This window comes from Leptonychotes weddellii, chromosome 13 (assembly GCF_054177405.1).
Source record: "Leptonychotes weddellii isolate Sample4059 chromosome 13, ASM5417740v2, whole genome shotgun sequence".
Classification (NCBI taxonomy): Eukaryota; Metazoa; Chordata; class Mammalia; order Carnivora; family Phocidae; genus Leptonychotes; species Leptonychotes weddellii.
In genome coordinates, this window is record NC_138381.1 from 42,250,284 (window position 1) to 42,270,400 (window position 20,117).

At 39.7% G+C, this 20,117-nt stretch overlaps 1 protein-coding gene across 7 annotated transcripts in view; it reads left to right on the forward strand.

The window, feature by feature from the left end:
• Positions 1–20,117, forward strand: part of ZNF521 (zinc finger protein 521) — a 273,304-nt gene that overhangs the window by 235,850 nt on the left and 17,337 nt on the right. For 6 of the 7 annotated variants that reach the window (XR_014139651.1, XM_081801473.1, XM_081801469.1 and 3 more), the window contains 2 exons: positions 7,936–8,067; positions 10,740–10,855. Coding sequence is in view for 5 of the 7 variants with exons in the window: in XM_081801473.1 (XP_081657599.1) it covers positions 7,936–8,067; positions 10,740–10,855 (248 nt within the window). In the remaining 2 variants the exon portion in view is untranslated. Of the gene's footprint in view, positions 1–7,935; positions 8,068–10,739; positions 19,492–20,117 lie in introns of all 7 variants that reach the window. The other variant, XR_014139650.1, reaches the window with a different exon arrangement.

Below are 20,117 nucleotides of genomic sequence, written 5' to 3' on the forward strand. Positions count from 1 at the left end.
CCTGGGTGGCTCAGTTGGTTAAGCGACTGCCTTCGGCTCAGGTCATGATCCTGGAGTCCTGGGATCGAGTCCCGCATCGGGCTCCCTGCTCGGCAGGGAGCCTGCTTCTCCCTCTGACCCTCCCCCCTCTCATGTGCTCTCTGTCTCTCTCATTCTCTCTGTCTCAAATAAATAAATAAAATCTTTAAAAAAAAAAAAGGTAATTACCCTTCTTACACAGTGTTCTTCTTTTGTATTTCAGATATAAAATGCGTGATAACACTTTTCCTCTTGAAACAAGGGCTAAGTTTGGGCTCATCAGTTTCTTGCCAGAGATAAACTGGCAGATAAGACAGTTATACTTTGCTAATGTTTTATTTACCAGAGGATTTTTATCGTATTTCAGGAAATAATGAAGGCAAGGGTAAATAGGGTAAATTTGGTTAGTCCAAATGTGTCATCACATGGCGCTTAATGTACAAGGGAATGGAGCAAACGTTTAAAAAACCGATAGGGACGCCTCGGTGGCTCAGTTGGTTAAGTGTCTGCCTTCTGCTCAGGTCATGATCCCCAGGGTCCTGGGATCGAGCCCCGCATCGGGCTCCTTGCTCAGCGGGGAGCCTGCTTCTCCCTCTGCCTGCCGCTCCCCCTGCTTGTGCGCTCTCTCTTTCTAACAAATAAATAAAATCTTTAAAAAAAAAAAAAGAAGAAAACAATTGATAAATAATAAATATTGTTTTGGAGCTAGTCTCAGCATTTTGCTCTGATTGAAATTAGATGTCGGACTGGCTAAGTGTGTATTTCCCATAAATTCAATAAATATTTATTGCATCCCAACTATGAGCCCTGTCCTGTTTTAGGTACTTGGCATTCATCAGTGCAGCAAACAGACAAAAGTCCTTGCCCTCCTGAAACTTGCCTTGTGGCACAAATTGATGAATAACCCCAAACTCAGTGCTTGGCACTCCCTCGTATTGAGATGTCCTGGGCTACCATCCACCACTCTTTAATAGGCAAGGCAAGAGCTGAAATGCATTACTGAATTGGACACATGCTATTTCCAATCATATTGTATGTCTAATTTTATGCAAAAGGTAAGTAAATTTTTATACTGTCTTGTGTGCTCAGAAACTTGCTGTCAAGGCAGTGAACATTGCAGCACTAAAGATTAGGTGGTGAAAACTTTGTAAAAGAATAAAGGTTACTTTCATGTATTCAAGTGAGCAGAAAGAAGGGAAAAAATTGACCTCAAGTAAACTGGATCCCTTTTGGTGCGAGACAGCAGCATATACTGAAGTTAAAGCTTTATACCACAAACTAATTTTTTTAAAAGCCTCTCTGTTTTCTACAGAAACAGATCGAAGGGATGTATTTCAGACTTAAGTTGGTCGCAGTCCTTGCTCCTAACCCTCTCCCCGCCCTTGCCTTTTTCAGGGCTAACAGTATTTTTACTGAGAAACATATGCTTCTTTCTTGTTTTCTTAGTTAAGAACACTTTTTCTTGGGCAGAGGAGTGAATGGAGCTCAAAGTGATTTTATCAGTGCATTACCAAAACCTGATTTTTTTCTTAAATGAAAACACTTGAAGCCCCGCTTTTTAACTTTGAAGCTATTTGCTGGCACTGTATGTTTTCTCTGAGGCTTCAACTGCGGGCTCATGTTTCGATTAGGAAAGTAGAGAAGAAAAGGCTGACGACCTGGAGATGCCAACACACTGGTCAGGTTTGAAAGATGTCTTTTGTCCACATGCTCATCCTTAATTTCAGACGTGTGCCAAAATACCGCTGCTGAGTCCCCACAGGTGGAGGGAAGCCACTTTTTAGTGGGTTGTTTTATTATGTATTGTTTGAACAGTATTCCAGTGTTTTTTCCTACATGAGAATGTTCAAATAACTAATACCCATGACCGATAATAGTAGCCAAGGAATTGGACAATACTGCATCTCAGAGCATCTAAAATCCCACTGCCTGCCTCTCCCATCCCAGCCCACCTGGACCTCCTGCTAGTTTCCAAGCTGCTGATGTTTATGGGGCTCCAGGCAGCCCCTGGGCTCTTTAAAATCTGCTGGGTACAATGCAGCCTACCCCAGTTGAATCATTTCCTGCTCCAGCCCTGCTGATAATGAGAAGTTCAAGACAGGAAATAACAGTGTCGGTATCAGTGGCTTTGCTTATAAAGTCCAAAAGCACTGTAGCCTTTAAGACCATGGGCCAAAACCAGGGAGTGACTGAGTTAAATGCAGCCTTGCACCTTGTAGGGCTCCTTGAAATAAAATTCTGGCTGAGACACACGGGATGTATATCAGTTTGCTTTTCTCGAGCTACCTGACTAAGGGTGGCAAGCGTGGCTAGTCAAAAGTCGAGGCACCTGGTGCTCATTTCCTCCTGGTATCCCCAGTGCCCTTTCTCTCTTACAGTGCGTCTTACACTTGTATCTCGTATTCCTCTCTTGTGTGGCATAGCAATCCTGACGGTGGCACACATTCCCATACCTGCCAGTGAGAAAATCCGGGAAGGAGCTAGCGTCAGTCTTCGTTTGCACATTGCATTGTGCAGTGGAACAGAGCAGAGCTTTTTAACTAGGGTAAGGAAGGGTTCACGTAATATTCAGGGCTCTCAAATTTGGCCTGACTTTGGGGGCTTGATGACTAATCTGCTGGCAGACCTTGAGGCCTAAGTAATAGTCTCCATTGCCAAATTAGCACCTCTGCGTGTTTGTGTTGCGGGCGTGAAGTAGGCACCGCATGGAACGCAACAAATCATAGCGGCCTGAGCGCTATGGACCTAGAGAGACGCAATGGCTGTGTGCATGGCAAATTACAGCACGGTCTGCCTATTTTTCTCCTCCTGGTTTCTAGGGTGAGCCAGTGTAGCCGAGGGGTGAGTTTTGTCATGTGTGGCTTTTCTTTGTTACTCCTCAGAACCCTAGCTTATAAATGTGTGCTTGGAAATTAACTCCGGGAAGAGGAGAAGCAGGGTAAAGGGTTGGGGGTTGGGAATTGGTTTAGGGCATAATTTTCTTGGATTTAAAAATATATGTAAGGATATAGTGGTATATGCGTTCGAACTGGAAAAATTACAACTGCAGGGTATTTGATTCCTCTGTTTGGATTCCAAGGGCAGAGTGTACTCCCACTCAGATCAGAGCTTTTAAGTATGGCCCCTGCCACATGATGATGCACCGAGAGGGGTTTGTATCTTTGGACTTTAGCCTATAGATTTATGCAGTGGAAGAGGCTGGAGGACCCTTCTGGCCAGTCTCGAGGGGAAATAAGAGAAGGAGTTCTACTTATAAACCGTTACAAATTGGTCCTCTGTAATGGCTGCAGTGTTGATAAGACGATATAAGGGGGCCCCCAGTGATTCCTGGGATAACAGCTGCATGTAAGTCAACCACTGAACATTTGCTTGTAGCTGCTCTAGATTTTTGTTTTTATTGAAGGAAAAGGAGTATAAACATGGGACACACAGTCTGGAGGCTGCTTAAAGTGTTTCTCTTGTTTAAAGCTTATATTGAAATGTCAGTGTCTTCTGTTATGCTTACAATTGCCATGTTGGAGCTTACAACTTGTGTTGTGCTTGAGCATCCAAATAGCAACTATTATTTTTTTCTATTACAAAGCTGGCTGATTAATAGTTGTGTTGGTCCACGTTTTATAAATTGGAGAGATAGAAATGATCATTCCCCTTTGAACTGGCCTCCCATAAACAGATTTTGTTCTTATAGCACAAAGTTTTGGACATGATCATCACATTCCCTAGGAAAGCATTGAGGTTGTATTGCAATTATGTATTCAGACTCTTTTCCTTTGCAACATTTAACAGCGGAGTAAATATTTACATTAGCATCAGTGTCTTCTATGTAGACTCGATTCCTGTTTACATTTATGTTCACACTTAAATGCAGATTAACAAGTGGAAGTAATTATTTGAGCTGAAATTTCTGTGCATGGGAAATTATTTCTCAATTATATCCACGCCATCTTTGGTCATGCTTTCAAGTGGTTGACCAGGATGGGAAGTCGGTGGCCTCCAACATGTTCTCAGTGGTGACAGCTTCACTCTTGCCCTTCCTGACCTTGGACCAACAGTGCTGGCCACACACATGCTCCCCTCCACCAGCACACAACAAACAGGGGTTTTCTCTTTGTTCTGGAAAGATGCAGGTTTATAATGAAAGCTCCATATTCTTCTCATTCATTTGACTAAATTTACACTCTGTTTCTTTCTCCCTTTCCCTGTGCTAATCTCTGCTCTCACATGTACTTGGCTAGAATACTCTTCAGCCTAGTAGTGTCCAGAACTGGAGTTTTTCTGTCCTCCATATTATTGCCCATTTCCTATGTAACCTTTTGGCCATCAGAATTTCAGTGTGGTAGTTAATAGGGTCTAGAGAGGGTAGTGCTTTTTAGTCTTTAACTTTCAAAGTCACCTACAAAGGCAAATTATACTCATTGTGGAAAATCTGAAGACTATAGATAAGCAAAAAGGGAAGAAAAATCTAGAAATTTCACCCATAGATCTCCTCTGTAACTCAATAAAAAAAATAGGGCTGCACTAGCCTATTATATCCTTAATGGAATATTGTAATGGTTATTAAATCAATTGACTCAGAATCTCTTTTTAATAAATGAGTCAGACTGTATTATCCAATTACTGTCAGCTGCTACCTTTCCGGAGAGCAGAAATGGTTACTTTGATTGAATTTTTAGGATTTTGGCACCTTAAGGAAGAAGGGAGATAAAAAGACAAGGTGCAGGTTGTGGCTCCGTTGGCAAAATCCTGAGCCTGAGGCTCAAGTTTGCCTGGAATCAGAGGTGTTGATACTGGCACCTCGTGAATATCAACTTTAAATTAAAGCCACAGTGCAACTTTCCAGTTCCTTACCCCCTCCTACCAGATAGCAAGAAGAGAGAAGCTCAGTTTTGAAAGGAAACAGGGCTTACCTAAGGTAGATCCCCAAGTACTGAGGATTTTTTTTTAGGATTTCTTTGAAAATTAAGACCCTGTTCTTCGCCACACAATGTAAATAGAGAATGTACGGGAGCTGAGTTAAACAGAGACTCTGAGTAAGGATAAACTTTTGAAATTCTTATTATAAATACATTTTCTTAGTTTGCCATTACTCTCTCTGCCCTCTTCTTCGGTTAAAAAATACAAAATGAGTTCTGTTAACCAGTGGTAAAAGTGTTCTGGGTCCTTCTGTCACTCTCACTCATTATCCATTCGACCCTGTGTAAATAAGCAAGTGTGAGCACGGGGAAAATGAGTAGGGAAGTTAATAAAGGTGGGAGAAATGTGTAGATGTGTGCCCTGTCTAGCTTAGAGCACACTGGCTTTCGCTTATCTACCATTTGTTGTGTAGTAATTCAGATATATTTTCTATCTTACTCAAATAGCTAGGAAAAGTTACTTGTTGGAAAAGACCTCTAACATAGAAATGAACATAGAAATGAAAGGCAGGTAGAACTCCCAACATGTTTTTTTTTTTTAATATTAAAATGTGTTGTTACACTATAAAAAGTTCTGAAAATGCTGGAAGCTATTGTTAACATTGCTATCACTTAGTGCCTTCACCAAGTATGGGATTCATGAAAACTAAGTCTGCACTAATAATGCATAAATGCTTTATGACTTTGTGTCACCTTCTTGTGAATTCACTTGACTAAATTTAGGTTATGTAATGTTTTGGGATAGAACTTCTCTGTTCTCAGGATAGGAAATAAATAAAGATTGATGACATTTTCTTTGTATTCGTACACATATATATTTCTCCTATTAATTTTCCAAACAAAATACTCAGAGTCAAGAAACATAACATCATATTAAAGATCATTCTAACTTGCATAATTCACTTTGTTTTCGCAGAACAGTCAGTCATTATCCTCTAGAAAGCCAACCAGGCTTATATATGTTTCTTCACAATTATTGTAAGGTTAAGAATTCTGGAACAAATGTGTATATCTGCTCACACCCATTGGCCGCATCTTGGTTCTTGTGCCAAACACACGATTTAAAGATGAAAGTTGAACTCCTGGTTACCTTCTTATCACCAAAGTAAGGTATGCAGCATTGAGGAAATAGAAAACATTTAAATTTGGCAAGTTTTTCTGTTGATCAACTTACTGACCTAAGTCCCTACAATAAATTGTGTTCCTGATATTTCTTAATATCTAAAATTTGGAAAAATGTTAGTGACTTTAGGATTTAAAAAAGAGAGAGAGAAAGGAACAGATGAAAACCCCTTGATCTTATATAATCCCTAAAGCTTTTTGTATAACCCCTTGTCATGTCAGTATGCACAATTAAACTCCTTCTTACATAATTATAATCAAGGAATTTACTGTGCCACCCAAATACAGAGTAGGTTTTTATCTCTTGTGAAATGTAGACAGTACTGGGTGGCTTAATTAGTGCTTTGCTTCTCTTTTTACAAATTCCAATCCTCTGCTTCTAAAGACTCATACTTGTGTGAGAAGAAAGATTAGGAATACAAATAGAGTGATTTTACTCCTAGTTAGCTAATAATAATTCACTTTGTAATTGAGCCTTTGTGTTGCCAGTAATATCAGCTGGTGAAGGACTTACACGTGCGCGTTGTGTTGCATGGAAGGAGATACATTTGGAGGATAGACTTGTTGCCCCCATGGTGTGAATATGCCTTTCATTCCCTAGACCGAGAATATCTGACACTCATGTTCCTTAATAACATTTTTAATCACTGCAAATAGGAGAAGATAAAAGTATAACTTGATAACAAGCTAGGTTAAATTGCAGCCTCTCAGCCCTTCCTCTCTCTGAGAAGTCGTCTGGGAGTTGGTGTATGGCAGAGCCTATTTGCTAAGATCGTGGACCCTGAGGCCAGGAGGCCTGGAGTTTAGTTCTGGCTCCACCAAGTATTGCCCGTTTGACTCGGAAAAAAATCACTTAAACTCTCTGGGCCTCATTTTTCTCATCTATAAAATGGGACTGATTGTAGTTGTTAAATTAATTTCTATGTGTGGGCACTTAGAACAACAGTGTCTAAAAAGTTTAGAAAACACTAAAGAAATGTGAGGTTGTTCATTCTAGTGCTACTGGTTTTCATTTCTTATAATTGCAAGTTGAAATAAGTTGGAATAATCTTTAAATTTTAAATTGCAGGAAGGTTTTAATGAGGACAAAAGCAACATAAAAATAATGGCATCCAACAACAGAAACTCTTCACATTATGTAGCAATTATTATTACATCAAAATATTTTTCTATCATCTTGTCCCTAAGATATAAAGAAAAATCCAGGACTAGTGAAAAGTGAGGTTGGAGCTCGTAGAAGCTCCTTTGAAGAAAGGCAGTCTGGATTACCGGGTAAAATTAAAACTGTCTTACAAAGTAGAGGGAACACTGAACTGAGAAGATATGGGGAACTGGGAGTCCCAAGCAGAAAAAATAAAGCACTTATAGGATATGCTATAAGCATGAATAATATTTCAAAATTGCCTGAACATCTTGGGAATAGAAAAAGAAAGTTGTGGGAATACCACTAAAAACGTTATAGTTAGAAATAGAAACTTGTAGAACCTTCTAAGTAAACCAGAGGAGAGGCCTGAGGAAGAAGCTGTCCATTTTCCTATGGGTCCATTATTTTAGGACTTCAGAAACACACAGCATAAAAACATGATAGTGAAAAGGAGACGCCTTAATAGTGACATCTAATTATACTGGAAAAGCTGAACAAAATGCATTACCCTAAGACAAACTCTGCCTTCTGATTATTTTTGGAGGTTAAATTCCAGAAATGTTTTAAATTGATATAAATTCATAGGTAATGTGAAATAGTAACCAAAACCCTTATACGCTACTATATATTTCTGTTCGGTGACGGAAATCGTTTAATGTGTGCCGTTATAGTGAATTCACTCGTCTATTAAAGATGTGGGGGGTTTCAACTTTTCTGCTCGTGTATTCTCCTTAACAGATGAAGGACTGAACCACGAATGCAAACTCTGCAGCCAGACCTTCGACTCCCCTGCCAAACTCCAGTGCCATCTGATCGAGCACAGCTTCGAAGGGATGGGAGGTACCTTCAAGTGCCCCGTCTGCTTCACAGGTAGGAAACTCTAGAGAGCTCCATGGCCAGATCACATCTTTCCTACCAAAGCGTATCCCCACTGCTGCGGCCTTTTACGGATATGACTTTGGTTCAATTTGGGGAGAAGATGTTTGATTTCTGCTGATTAACATTGATTGCTGCCTACTTAAAGGCTCAAATGGGCAGGAAGGTTAACTGTTAGGATGAACAAATGGCATTTCGAGCGCTCGCAGAACTTTGCACTTTTCCATCTGGAAAACGACATCCAGGTTCTGTTCACTTTTCTCCTTTTGGTGTTGAAAGGTCACCAAGTCAGAGTGCCTGCACCAAGCGGCTTCTGAATCGCAAGCCGTCTGACTAGAATGCAGTCATGTTGCCCAGCCCATGTCTGTTATTGAAACACGGAGAATTTTCTAACAGTCCCCATAAGAAATAAAAAAGATATTATTAAAACCCTCCCAAAATCTTTGAACTAGAAAACAGATTAGATACAGATTAGATGAGGCGTTTATTTCCTATGAAATTGGATTTTAAAAGTAGAAGTTGATATAAATGTACACTTTTGAGAAGAAACTTTTATTGGATGTTGTAGCACTAGAGTTTTCAGCAACAGCAGCAAAAAAATATATACATCAGAAACTATAATTTGAACCCCACAGGGGTTGAAATATGATCACACACATTTCTGGTACTCCCCCAACAGTGAGGAAGTTATTTTGGAAAATCCTTTGTGATCATTTTGCATGTGTCTTGAACTTGATGGTCAAGCCCCTCAAGGCTATGTTTCCTTCTTATTTGTCTAAAAAAAAAAAAAAAAGCAAAACAAAACAAAAACATATCCTTCTCTGAAAACTGGCTTCTTTGTCTGCACAGCGAGATTCCAGACATTGATTATTAACGTTCTCTGTGTTCAGCCTATAGATTTCTATCCTGTAACAAAATAGGAGAGGGGCCATGTTCATTGCCCAGTTACCACAAGTAGAACTTGAGTGTCGTGATGGCTCTGTCTTCAACATTTGCCTGTGAGGCTCATTCTTGTTCAGTAATTTCATCAGCCACCCCTCATGGAACTGTTCTTTTTTTTTATTCTTTCAATTTGTATTTAAAAATATGTATTGGGTTTAGGGTGGGGGGAAGGCTTGCTTTTTAAAATTCTTTTGTTTATTTTTTTAAGTTTTTACTTTAATTCCAGGTAGTTAATATACAGTGATTTATTAGTTTCAGGTGTACAATATAGTGATTCAACACTTCTGTACATCACCCAGTGCTCATCACAACAAGTGCCCTCCTTAATCCCCATCCCCTATTATGCCCATCCCCCCACCCCCCTCCCCTCTGGTAACCAGCAGTTCTCCGTAGTTAAGATAAAAATATATATTGTTATGTTTTTACCATAACATAGTATTCATCTTAAGATACCATGAGTCAGGAGTCTGAGTTCTTTATAAAAGCTCATAATAAGTCTTCATCAGGAAGACTGGGTCATAGATCCCCTCATGATTAAGACCCCTAATAAAATAGTTATTTGATGTTGTAGCCAGAAGCCTCATAAAATGTGCTAAGTTATATGGAGATCAGTTGCAAATCTGTATAAAAACCCCATTTCTTTTTGTTGATGTAGGTAAGAGACAAAAATGCATTAAACATGAGCAGTCTACATTTTCTGTGCGGACAGACCTGAACTGTTTTAGTGTATCTTGAAGTAATTTTAGAAATAACAATTAAAAAAAAAAAAAAAGCTTCCAGTATAAAGTGTGTTAGGTGGGAGAGAAGAAATCTGAGTAGTTTTTTAAGGTAATGAGAAATGTGATTAAAATGTATGACTCACAAGAACAATATTCTAATATTTTAGGTTGGCGGGCAATTAGAATAATTTTAATGATTAGAGTGGAGTCAAAGTCAAATGCCAACATCTTTAATAAATCCTTTCCCTGCCTATACAGATTAATATTGTAGATGCAAACTTTTTTAGGTCACAGTGCACCAGGCATCCATCAGAAGTCAGTTCTGCCAACCCAAACACTGCCTCTGGCATATACAATTTAATTATTAATAGTATGTCTCCTAGGTAAACTGTTACACAGTCTTAGGGCCTTGTTTTGTAGTCATTAAAATTGAACATGTTTATATTATTGAAACCCTTGCATTCAGTGTGTAGGCTGAGTTGATCTTAAAGTATCCAAAGAGAATTTACCTGCAGTTCTGTTTCACATTTATAGACAGTGCCCCAGAGTAGCTGTGGGATATAATTTTTAGCATTAACACATTCAAATAGAGAACTGTTTGCTAGCTGTAACTTTAGGCAAATACAATAAACAGGGTTTTGGCATCTATGATTTCTTAACCTGTGGGTTGCTGAGAAATAAGAGTCATTTCTGTTCAGGCAGTGCTGTGCATTTGACAATTTTCAGCTTTATTTTTAAAAGATTTATAGGGAGCGGGGCCTCAATAAACCTTTACTTTGGAGCTGTTTGGGTTGAATTAGGCACTTGGTAGAGTGCACTTTCACAAAAGCCAGTGACCCAACCACGAGCAAGTGTGACTCAGCCCTCCCCAGTGCCTGGCAGTGGTCACACCCAGAAGGTGTGCCACTGAGGTTGCTCAGTCTGGGGTTCTTCACGGGGAGTCATCGACTGAGGGCATTGCAGGAAGAAAATAACCCAAAGTTCACCATTCTTTTATCATTTCAGTGTTTGTTCAAGCAAACAAGTTGCAGCAGCATATTTTCTCTGCCCATGGACAAGAAGACAAGATCTATGACTGCACACAATGTCCGCAGAAGTTTTTCTTCCAAACAGAGCTGCAGGTAATGTCCCCATGAGGAGAACCGGGACTGAACTCAGTTGCTCTTCTTCTAGGCAACAAGGGCACTTTAAATCTGGATTCACAGTATCACTCACCCTGGGCCACCAGGATGCTCTGTGTGTATTGGGGCAAAGGGAAAATTAGAGGCTGGATTAACAGACACCAAAGTAATTTTGCCTCTGGCTGCTGTCAGTCATAAAAAGAACTGGAACAGACCTGTAATTGGACCTTCTGACCCAGTGTGATAGGCTTAGGGGTCAGCTTTATTGGACTATGGGATCATTCACCTCGCCGTCATGGCCCATTCTCCCCAATCCTGTTTTATTCATGTTCTGTTCCCACTGGACTCCAAGCTGGATGGATGTCCAAGTTATTGTTGTCCTGAGGGGCTCAAAATTGGAAGGGAGAAGGGAAGAGAAGAAAGAAGCTCTACCCTTGTCTAGTATGTTTCTTCCACTTAATGGACTAGAACAATTATTACTCACTAACAGCCTCCTAGTTAAAATGTTGGCACCCAAAGACATTAGGTTTAGCCTTGAGTGTCCACTTGCTAGATATGTGACTTTGCCTGGGTCCCTAATGTCTCTGAACCTCAGATACGAAGAAATGACAGACAAGTGTAACGCTTATGGGGTTGCTGTTAGGTAAAAATGAAGTGACTAGGTCTGAATCTAAGGTACAAACCAGAAAATACAATACAAATTTTCGTTGGTTTTATTACTCTTGGCAATAGACCAGTAGTTAAAATATGGGTAAGAGACCTGGATGCTACCCTAGAAATGTTACTTATTGTGAATGGAAAATAACTTTTGTTTTGTGTTTTCTGTTACTTCATCTGAAAAATGGGCATAATACTTATCCTCATTTTTCTAATGAAATTATATGAGTAACATGTTTTTGCTAAATTTTGTTGGAGCCCTTAGAGGAGAATGGATTCGAACACAAACTCATTTTATTATTATGAGCGTTATCATTAACAATAAAGTCATTTAGCCCAAAAAGGGGGAAAGGAGTAGTTATTTTTTGCATCGAATCGCTTCAACCAGATCTGGATGAAGCAGGAACTCAGAGCCCCACCCACTCCTTAGTTTCTCATCTTATACTGTGGACCCTGGGACAGCTTTGTACCTCCGTGGGCTCTGGGGAAGCCAGATTTATGTGAATTATGTGTCAAAATGAGGAATTTACAGTTTATTCTCTGTTATCATTCTATAAGTAAACAAATAGCAAATTAAGGAGGTGAAATAAAAGATATTTGAAAGAATGGGTGAGCCCATTTCATTGTCACAATTGTGTCAGTGGACTGAAATTAAAGTTGCTGTCTTACTTTTTATCACTTCTAAATAGATTTCTACTCTGTCACATCAGTTTGGGAATTGAATATAGAAGATTGACCAAGTTAGACTATTGTCGAAAAGTATATCTTCTTAATATAAACGAAATTTCTGTTTGAAAATACATTCTTATTACAATATGTATCAAAAGATAAGTCATTTGGGTTTTTATGAGTCTGTAAAGGATATGGCCAGTACACCTAGTGATACTTAATTAGCATGTAAACTGTGGAACAGAATTAATAATAGGTTAAAATCAAAGTTGTAGAGATTCTATAGAGACTGACTTCTATCTAATGTTCTTGAAAAAAATTTGCAACAAAATTGCACTTTTATACTGTATTAGTAGATTTCTAATACAGCTAACCTGGTGGTAAGACTTCAGTGTCTTTCATTAAAAGAACCCAACACTATGGCCATAGTAGCCTGTAGCCCATGGTAGTACAGACAAAACTAAGCAGTTAAACACATCCTTCAGGACTCCAGGTTTCTTTTACAGTGTATTTTAGGGTTTCATGGAATGTACAGAATTCATTCTTTTCTACAATTAGTATAGACCTGTGGTTTTCAAACTCTTTGATCTCAGGATGCCTTTACACTTAAAAATGATTGATGACCACAGAGGGCTTTGATTTATGTGGGTTATTATCCATTGATATTTCCATATTAGAAATCAAAATTGAAAGATGTTTTAAACACAAGAATATACACACATACAATTCTATGGGCTATCAGAGAGATGATGCCATCACTTGTCAAGTAGCCTCTAGAAAATTCCGCTGTGCACTCATGAGATAATGAGAGTGTAAAGGGCAAATAATGTCTTAATGCTATTATGAAAATAATCTTGACATAACAGACCCCCTGAGAGGATCCAGGAGACCCCAGAGGTCCCTGAGCCACACTTTGAGGACTGTCAGTTTATAAGATACAATACAAAACACAACTCTTTCTGACTCTTTAAGATCTTAGAAGGTCAAACATGTCTCAAATCATTCTTGATTCATTCATTCAAATTGTGATCTGGCCACAATAAGACTTAGTCCATAATCCAAAGCTGTGAGCACTCCTTTTCTAATCCCATAACTCAGAATCATACATATTTGGTCTTTTTTTGGTGGGGAGAGCAGAGGGAGAGGGAGAGAGAGAATCTCAAGCAGACTCCCTGCTGAGTGCAGAGCCAGATGCAGGGCTCGATCTCACGACCCTGAGCCAAAATCAAGAGTTGGACATTCAACCAACTAAGCCACCCAAGTGCCCTACATTTTTGGTCTTGATATGAATACTCAAGCTCAGTACATGCATCATCCCTTAGATAAGAACAGTTTTTATAGTTAGTATGTGATAATTTTTAGAAAGTGAATACCACAGTCATTGGCCTATCTATGTAGGTCTATTTTCTAAAATCCCCAGTAGTAGCAGTGGCTTTTGGTTTCACTTGATGTTAGCCAGAAGGCCAAGAAGCGATTGTGGCTTTTGTTTCAATACATTAAGAAAAATGGATCAGAGTTAACTTTACTTTTTCCAGTTTTGAGAGTGTTTCGATTTTTATGCTTTACCCTCAGGGGTTCACAGTCCTATACATTTGCTTTCATTACCCAAATTACCTTTATACCTGTGCTCAGAGGATGGAATTAATGTAATTTTTAAAGATTGATTTCTTTTATTTCCTAAAAAGTGGGTATGATAAGTGTACAAAAACCATAATAGTTTTGTTAATTTCTAGAATGAGGGGGGGAAATCAACTGAAGTTAAGGTAACAGTAGAAAATTAAATTGGTAACCAAAATCATAAGAGTAGAAAAATGAAAAATGAAGCCATTTGATCAGCCTACTTTGGTTCGTGCTTTGGTTTGGAAAATAAATGCAAATTTTAAAATTGATACACATTATACATACCACTTGAACTCATATTCATCTACTTTTTTATGCCACTGAAGTTCAGAAAGGAGGACTTTTCGTAAGAGATTATAAAACTAAATGTTCAAGAACTGAAATCCTATTAGAGATTGAAAGCATATAGCTTTTTTTTTTTAAGATTTTATTTATTTATTTGAGAGAGAGAGAGTATGAGCGAGGTGGAGAGGTGGGAGGCAGAGGGAGAGGGAGAAGCAGACTCCCCACTGAGCAGGGAGCCTGACACCGGGCTCCATCCCAGGACCCTGGGATCATAACCCGAGCTGAAGGCAGATGCTTAACCAACTGAGCCACCCAGGCACCCCTGAACCACCCAGGTGCCCCTGAAAGCATATAGTTTATTTGACTCTTCTATCAGGGTGAGAATACTAGGGTAAATCTAGAATGAGCATTTCAAAATCACCTCATAATACAAGGATGGTGTATCTTTTAATGGCGCACAAATGATTTCATGACCATAAGTAATTTACATTTCGTTCACTGCTTATGCCCAGCTGAAAATGTGAAAGCATTTTTTTATGACTAGAAGTGCTTTGTTGGGTATAAAATTATATACCCAACACACACACATGAGTGTGTATGTTATTTTCATTGCTATTGCCTACAATACCAGTCTGAACTCAGATAATTCCTCATTATATACTGTCCATCTTCAGGAGACCAAGGACTCAGACATCATCTTTTGGACATCACAGACCCCAACTCCTTTTAGAATTAAACAAGACAAAACCTCTGTTTCTATGGAATACTCAATCTAGGACACACCTTTTGCCCGTGTGGAAGCTATGTTCTTCACATGACCCCTAACCCTTTCTGACCAAAAGTTCTAAATTCCAGTTTAGAGATAGATAATGTGTAATTATTGGCAAGATATAGTCTTTTTCTTTTGGTAGAGTTTTCCCTCATTTGTGCAAGGAATTCTGATATATGTCCACCTAGCATGCTGGTAGGGAAGATGTGCTTTGGAATCAAAGTGCATTATTTGAATTAAATGAACATTTTGTTATTTTAAAAGCAAGTGAATATGTTGAATGTTTCACATGTTTTCCTAATAGACCTCAAAACTTTTTCTGCCGAACTTAGGGAAGCTGCTTTGAGAGATGAATGGTGTAGTCCAAGAATAATATCCCACAATGCATATTTGTATCCAAAGTGGTTTATACAGGTGTGAGCAAGTAGTGTGTTTGTTAAAAATGCTGCTGAATAGGCCACTTTCTTTCAATATAGTAATTACTGTTTAATTGGTGCCTCTAGAAAAGCTACAATTCAAAGGCAGTGATCCAATCATCCTCTGCTGATGTGTCTCCATAGAAAGTTCCATCAGGCACCATGTTATGAATGTAATGAACATAGAGGGAATTCCAGCAGGAGGGAGAGGGGGGATTGGCCTCCGTGAACTTCAGGCTCTGAGATTCTGGTATTTGAATTCCTTTTGAATCAAAGCTTATTGTGATACACAGCCCTTCCCTTCATTAGCTCATGAATGCAGTGTTTTCCTCACTCAAAATGCAATAATCATCTGACATTCCAAAGGATACACCATGATTTTCTGTCCGATATCACTTCCGTTTAAATAGGCAATTGTCTCTTCAGCTATTTTTCTTTTCTCAAATCACTTTCCCACCAAATCACATGATCTTGATGCATCTTTTTCACACCACAGCTTAACTGGTGCTCAGGTCTTATGATCGTACTTCTGAAAGAAAAATGAAGCAGTGCGCGTAGGATGGGCCCTATAAGACAATACAGCGTGGAAATGTCGCTGCTGAGCCGGTCACTGGGTGAGCGGCTAACTTAGCTCCTTCCCTCAACTAGCCTTTTAATAAATTTAATACAATTTCTGTCTCCAGTTATTAACTAATACATGATGAGACATTTAGGAGTCCTTGTTAATAGTCAAAATCACAAGTGCTACGCTATTTACTTCTATTGTCCCCGTGCCATTATTAATTAAGGAAATATATTTATTAATTAAAATACTTATAAAAATATAACTTCATCATTTTAAATTGACCATGATCCCAATCACTCTATGACATATCAAAAATAATTAGAAATAGATCATATTTAGTCTACCAGAAAAGATAAGACATGCATATCATTAGCCATTCTATGAGCTAATATGTAATAAACTATTATAAGTATTCCAAGAGAAGATGCTTATTCTCCAGCTGGGAGACTCAAGAAAGACATCATGTGGGACGCATTCAAGCCAGTTCTGAAGGATAGATGTGTTTCTGATATCTGTGGTTATGGTAGAGTTAGCCACCCATAAAGTCTCAGTTAGTAGTTTAAAAAAATAGTTTCTATGGGTTTTTTCATTTGTTTTAATTTGCTTTCAATTCTCTGTAGGCAGCTTAGTACAAGGGAAAGGGCGTCAGTTGCAGAGAAGACTCACCAGAGTTTGATTTTGGTCACTGCTACTTACAAGCTATCAACTGTGTGCTTCAGTGTTGCCATCTGTAAAATGGGCATGTGGGAGACAACAAGGCCTCCTGCCTAACTCCCAGGATCCTGGTGAGAGAGGGCAGCAGAGGAGCTCATGCTGAGCACTCAGTGCAGAGTGTAGAGCAAAACAGGCATGGGGTGAACACTGGCTCCCTGACCCTCTCCCTGCTCCCTAGTGCTGACCTAAATAAACAAAATCAAGAGTCATCATTACTCAGAAATGAAATCTCTATCTCAGACACGTCAGAATTTTCCTTAGCTCTCTGCTCTAGTTCTACTGGAATAATTTACCAATTAATCATACCTTGACATGGTTTCATGTTAATTGGTATCCAGGTTAAAATTCTTATTTTTAAACATTCATCTTTTTCAAGGGATTAAAGAGTCTTGGGCTTTTTTCTTTCCTTTTTTCTTTCTAGCATATAACCATAAAACAAAACATTTATATTTGCTTTCAGAAATGTATTTCAAAACAACCTGCCCCTTCTCTCCACACACCCTAAATTAAGGACAGGTGACCAAAACAAAAAGCTTTATCTTGCCCCTCCATCAAAGACAAGGTGGGATCTGGGGGTGAGTTGGGGAAAGGTTTGTTTTGGTTTGCTGTCATATTTTTCTCTGAGTCAGGCCGATCTTTTGTAAACTTGAGGAATGGAAAAGTGTGCCTTTAAAGCTAGAAGTGCCCTTAAACTATTTTGCTTCTGACACTCCTCACAACTTTTGTGTATTTTTCAATTATCTTATTTTATTTTATTTTTATTTCTAATGGAGTTTGAAATTTCTTTCATTATCCGCACTCCAATTGTAAGACTCAAAAACCCTGTCCTGCTTTGCCTCTTATCATGTGGTCTTCCTTGATTGGAACCCCAGATCGGAACCCCAGATTGCCCTGTCTGGGCCTGCCATCGCTGGGTTCCATAGCGATGGTCTGGGAGCACAGTGTGGGGGGCGTACTTCCTGCCTCTTCCTAGGTGGTTTATGTTTCGCAGTACCTGGGCTCTCCATTTCCTCCAATCCTTCATACCTCTGTATCTCTTGTTCTTGGGGCTGAAATCGCAGCCCCTAAACACATCACATAGCCTCAGGGATCTCAGGAGTATAAATTGTGTCAAGTGAGCATGTGGGTCTGGAACTGGTCCCTTTCTCCACCACCTCATTTCTCTGCTTTGTGGGCCTGTGGGGCTTTTGAAGTAAATTGTTGCTCTACCAACTTCCACTTAATTTGCTCCGTGGTTAAATTGATCTATCTCTTTTATTTGATCGAATCTCCAGGAACTGAATCATTTGCATTGATTTATTGATTGGTGCTATGTTTTCACCATTACTTTTGATCACTTTCAGCTATTAATATTGGATAATTCAATCAGGATTGATTGGCCTTACCACTGAAGGCAGAAAGTTAATCATATAGGACAAAGAAATAGAACATGGCTAACCTCAGTTTGACTGTTTTTCATTCACTCATCCTCTCTCTCTTTCTCCCCCTTTGCCCCCCCCCAACATCTATGCAGTAGCACAAAGCTAAGGTTTTTCTTGAGTAAAGAAGGGAGTTTAAAATTTTATAACATTCACAGTGCATCTAAAGATGAGGTAGCTTTATTTTGCTTTTTTCTAAGACTGCGTCTAGAAATTAAGCAAGCATCCAGAAAGATAGATAAGCATGATTGTCACAATGAACTCATTTGGACTAAATGAGTAAATGCATTTTCAATTACCCGTTTTGTACCAATAAATGCCTAATCTGCGTGCGCGTGCTTGGAGGCACAACGTGGGCTCACCTTTTACTAAATTTGGCCCTCACTGCTTCACCATGTGTCCTGCTCGTCAAATTTTCAAGAACCAAGTGGTTAATATGACTGAAGGAAGGGCAGCAGAGGTGATTGCAATAAGCTAAAACCACTTTATTTACATCTGAATTGTTTCTACAATACCCCAGCTCAGTTTTTTAAAATTTTCCATCCATTAATTTCTTGATGTTCATATCGATGGCTGGTTTTCACTATTAAAAGATGGAGCACCACCTCCTCATTCTAGGACTCCTTCCCTCCTCCAACAGCCCTGTTGTTAGCGATCTGCCATTACATTATTTTTTTGTCTGGCCCAGAGTTGACGACAGATGGCCATCTCCGAACTGCCATCAGTGCGACTTTATGGAGCATCCAGCTAGGGTGTACTGAAGAGCACTGTGGCCAGTTCCACAGCCCCCTCACAGCCCCCTCCCTCCCCACCCCCTGGAAGTGTTCATCACCTCTGCCACATTCTGCTTTGGCTGGTCTCTAGCTGGCCCCACCACCTTCTATGTCGCCAAGACAGCCTGCTGCCACAGCGCCAGAAGATCTGCCTCCTTTAGGGAACGAGAAACTGCGGGCATGATTGTCCTGTAAAGACAGAGCTCTGTCTCACCACGGTTGTACTCAGATCCTTTGGAGAGATCTGGAAATCCCAATTTCTAGAACATTCTGCAGTCCAGAGAGGCACGTTAAACTCCCACATATGTTCCTATTTTAGACGTTTGCTCCACACATGGATCAGCTTCCTCACGTTAGCAGAGACAAAATGCCAAGAATAGACCCTTTGTGTTTACCAACTTTTACCCGACTATTAGAAAACACCACCTCCATATCCAACTGTTGTGACAATTAGAGAAAGAGAGATGGTAATCATGGACTTCAACTATAAATCCCCTGAAATGAGCAAAGAATTCATTCCAGCGCCTTCTGATCCATCGATGTGGCGATCCATCGGACAGCTGCGTGAAATGAGCTGTTGCCATGCATTTGGAGAAAGATTGGTAGGCTGCTCTTGATCGAGTTTGCTAAGGCAAGGCAGCTTCAGAGTCAAGCGTGTATTTTAAGAGGAATTCACATTTGTATCCTTTATTGTTATATTTGCAGCGAATCTACAGCTCGGAACAGGCTCTGCCCTACAGCTATGAAAGAGTAAGTTCCCCTTATTGGAGAGAAAGCAGTGTTCTGTAAAAGCCCGAGATGTGGCGGGCGAGATGAATAGTGCTTAAAAGCAGTACTCGCTCGCGGTGCTGTCATTTAGAACAGCAACTCCAAGGCTTTAAGCGGGAGTGAAAGGCAGGGTAAACAAGTCCTTTAAAAGCAGTGAAATTTTAAACTGCCTAAAATAACAGGCCTCCTTCATTGATAACTTCATTGAATGAGCGAGTGGGAGAACTAACCAACTGGGCAGGAACTGCCTTCCCGTAAGAGGAGGAGAAAAGTGAGCAAAAGGGAGGCTCTTCCCCGGTACCCAGCGTGGCTGGGAGGCAGGCATCTATCTTTCGCGGCCCCTCCTGCTTTGATTCGGTCCCCCCAGCTGACAGAAGACTACCTCTCACTGGAAACCCCAATCGCCCGTAAAAGGTTTCCTTTTTGACATTGCCAAAACTTAATTTTATAATTATCTGACTTACACCACTGGGCACATCTGCTAAGTTTGTGTGCCTTCTAGACACATAAAAGGCTACGGCAATACCATTAAATATCAGCAGTGTGCTTTGCTGTGCTTTGAGTTTCTAAGGGTGAAAGGTGATTGGGCAGGAAAATAGAACAGTCTA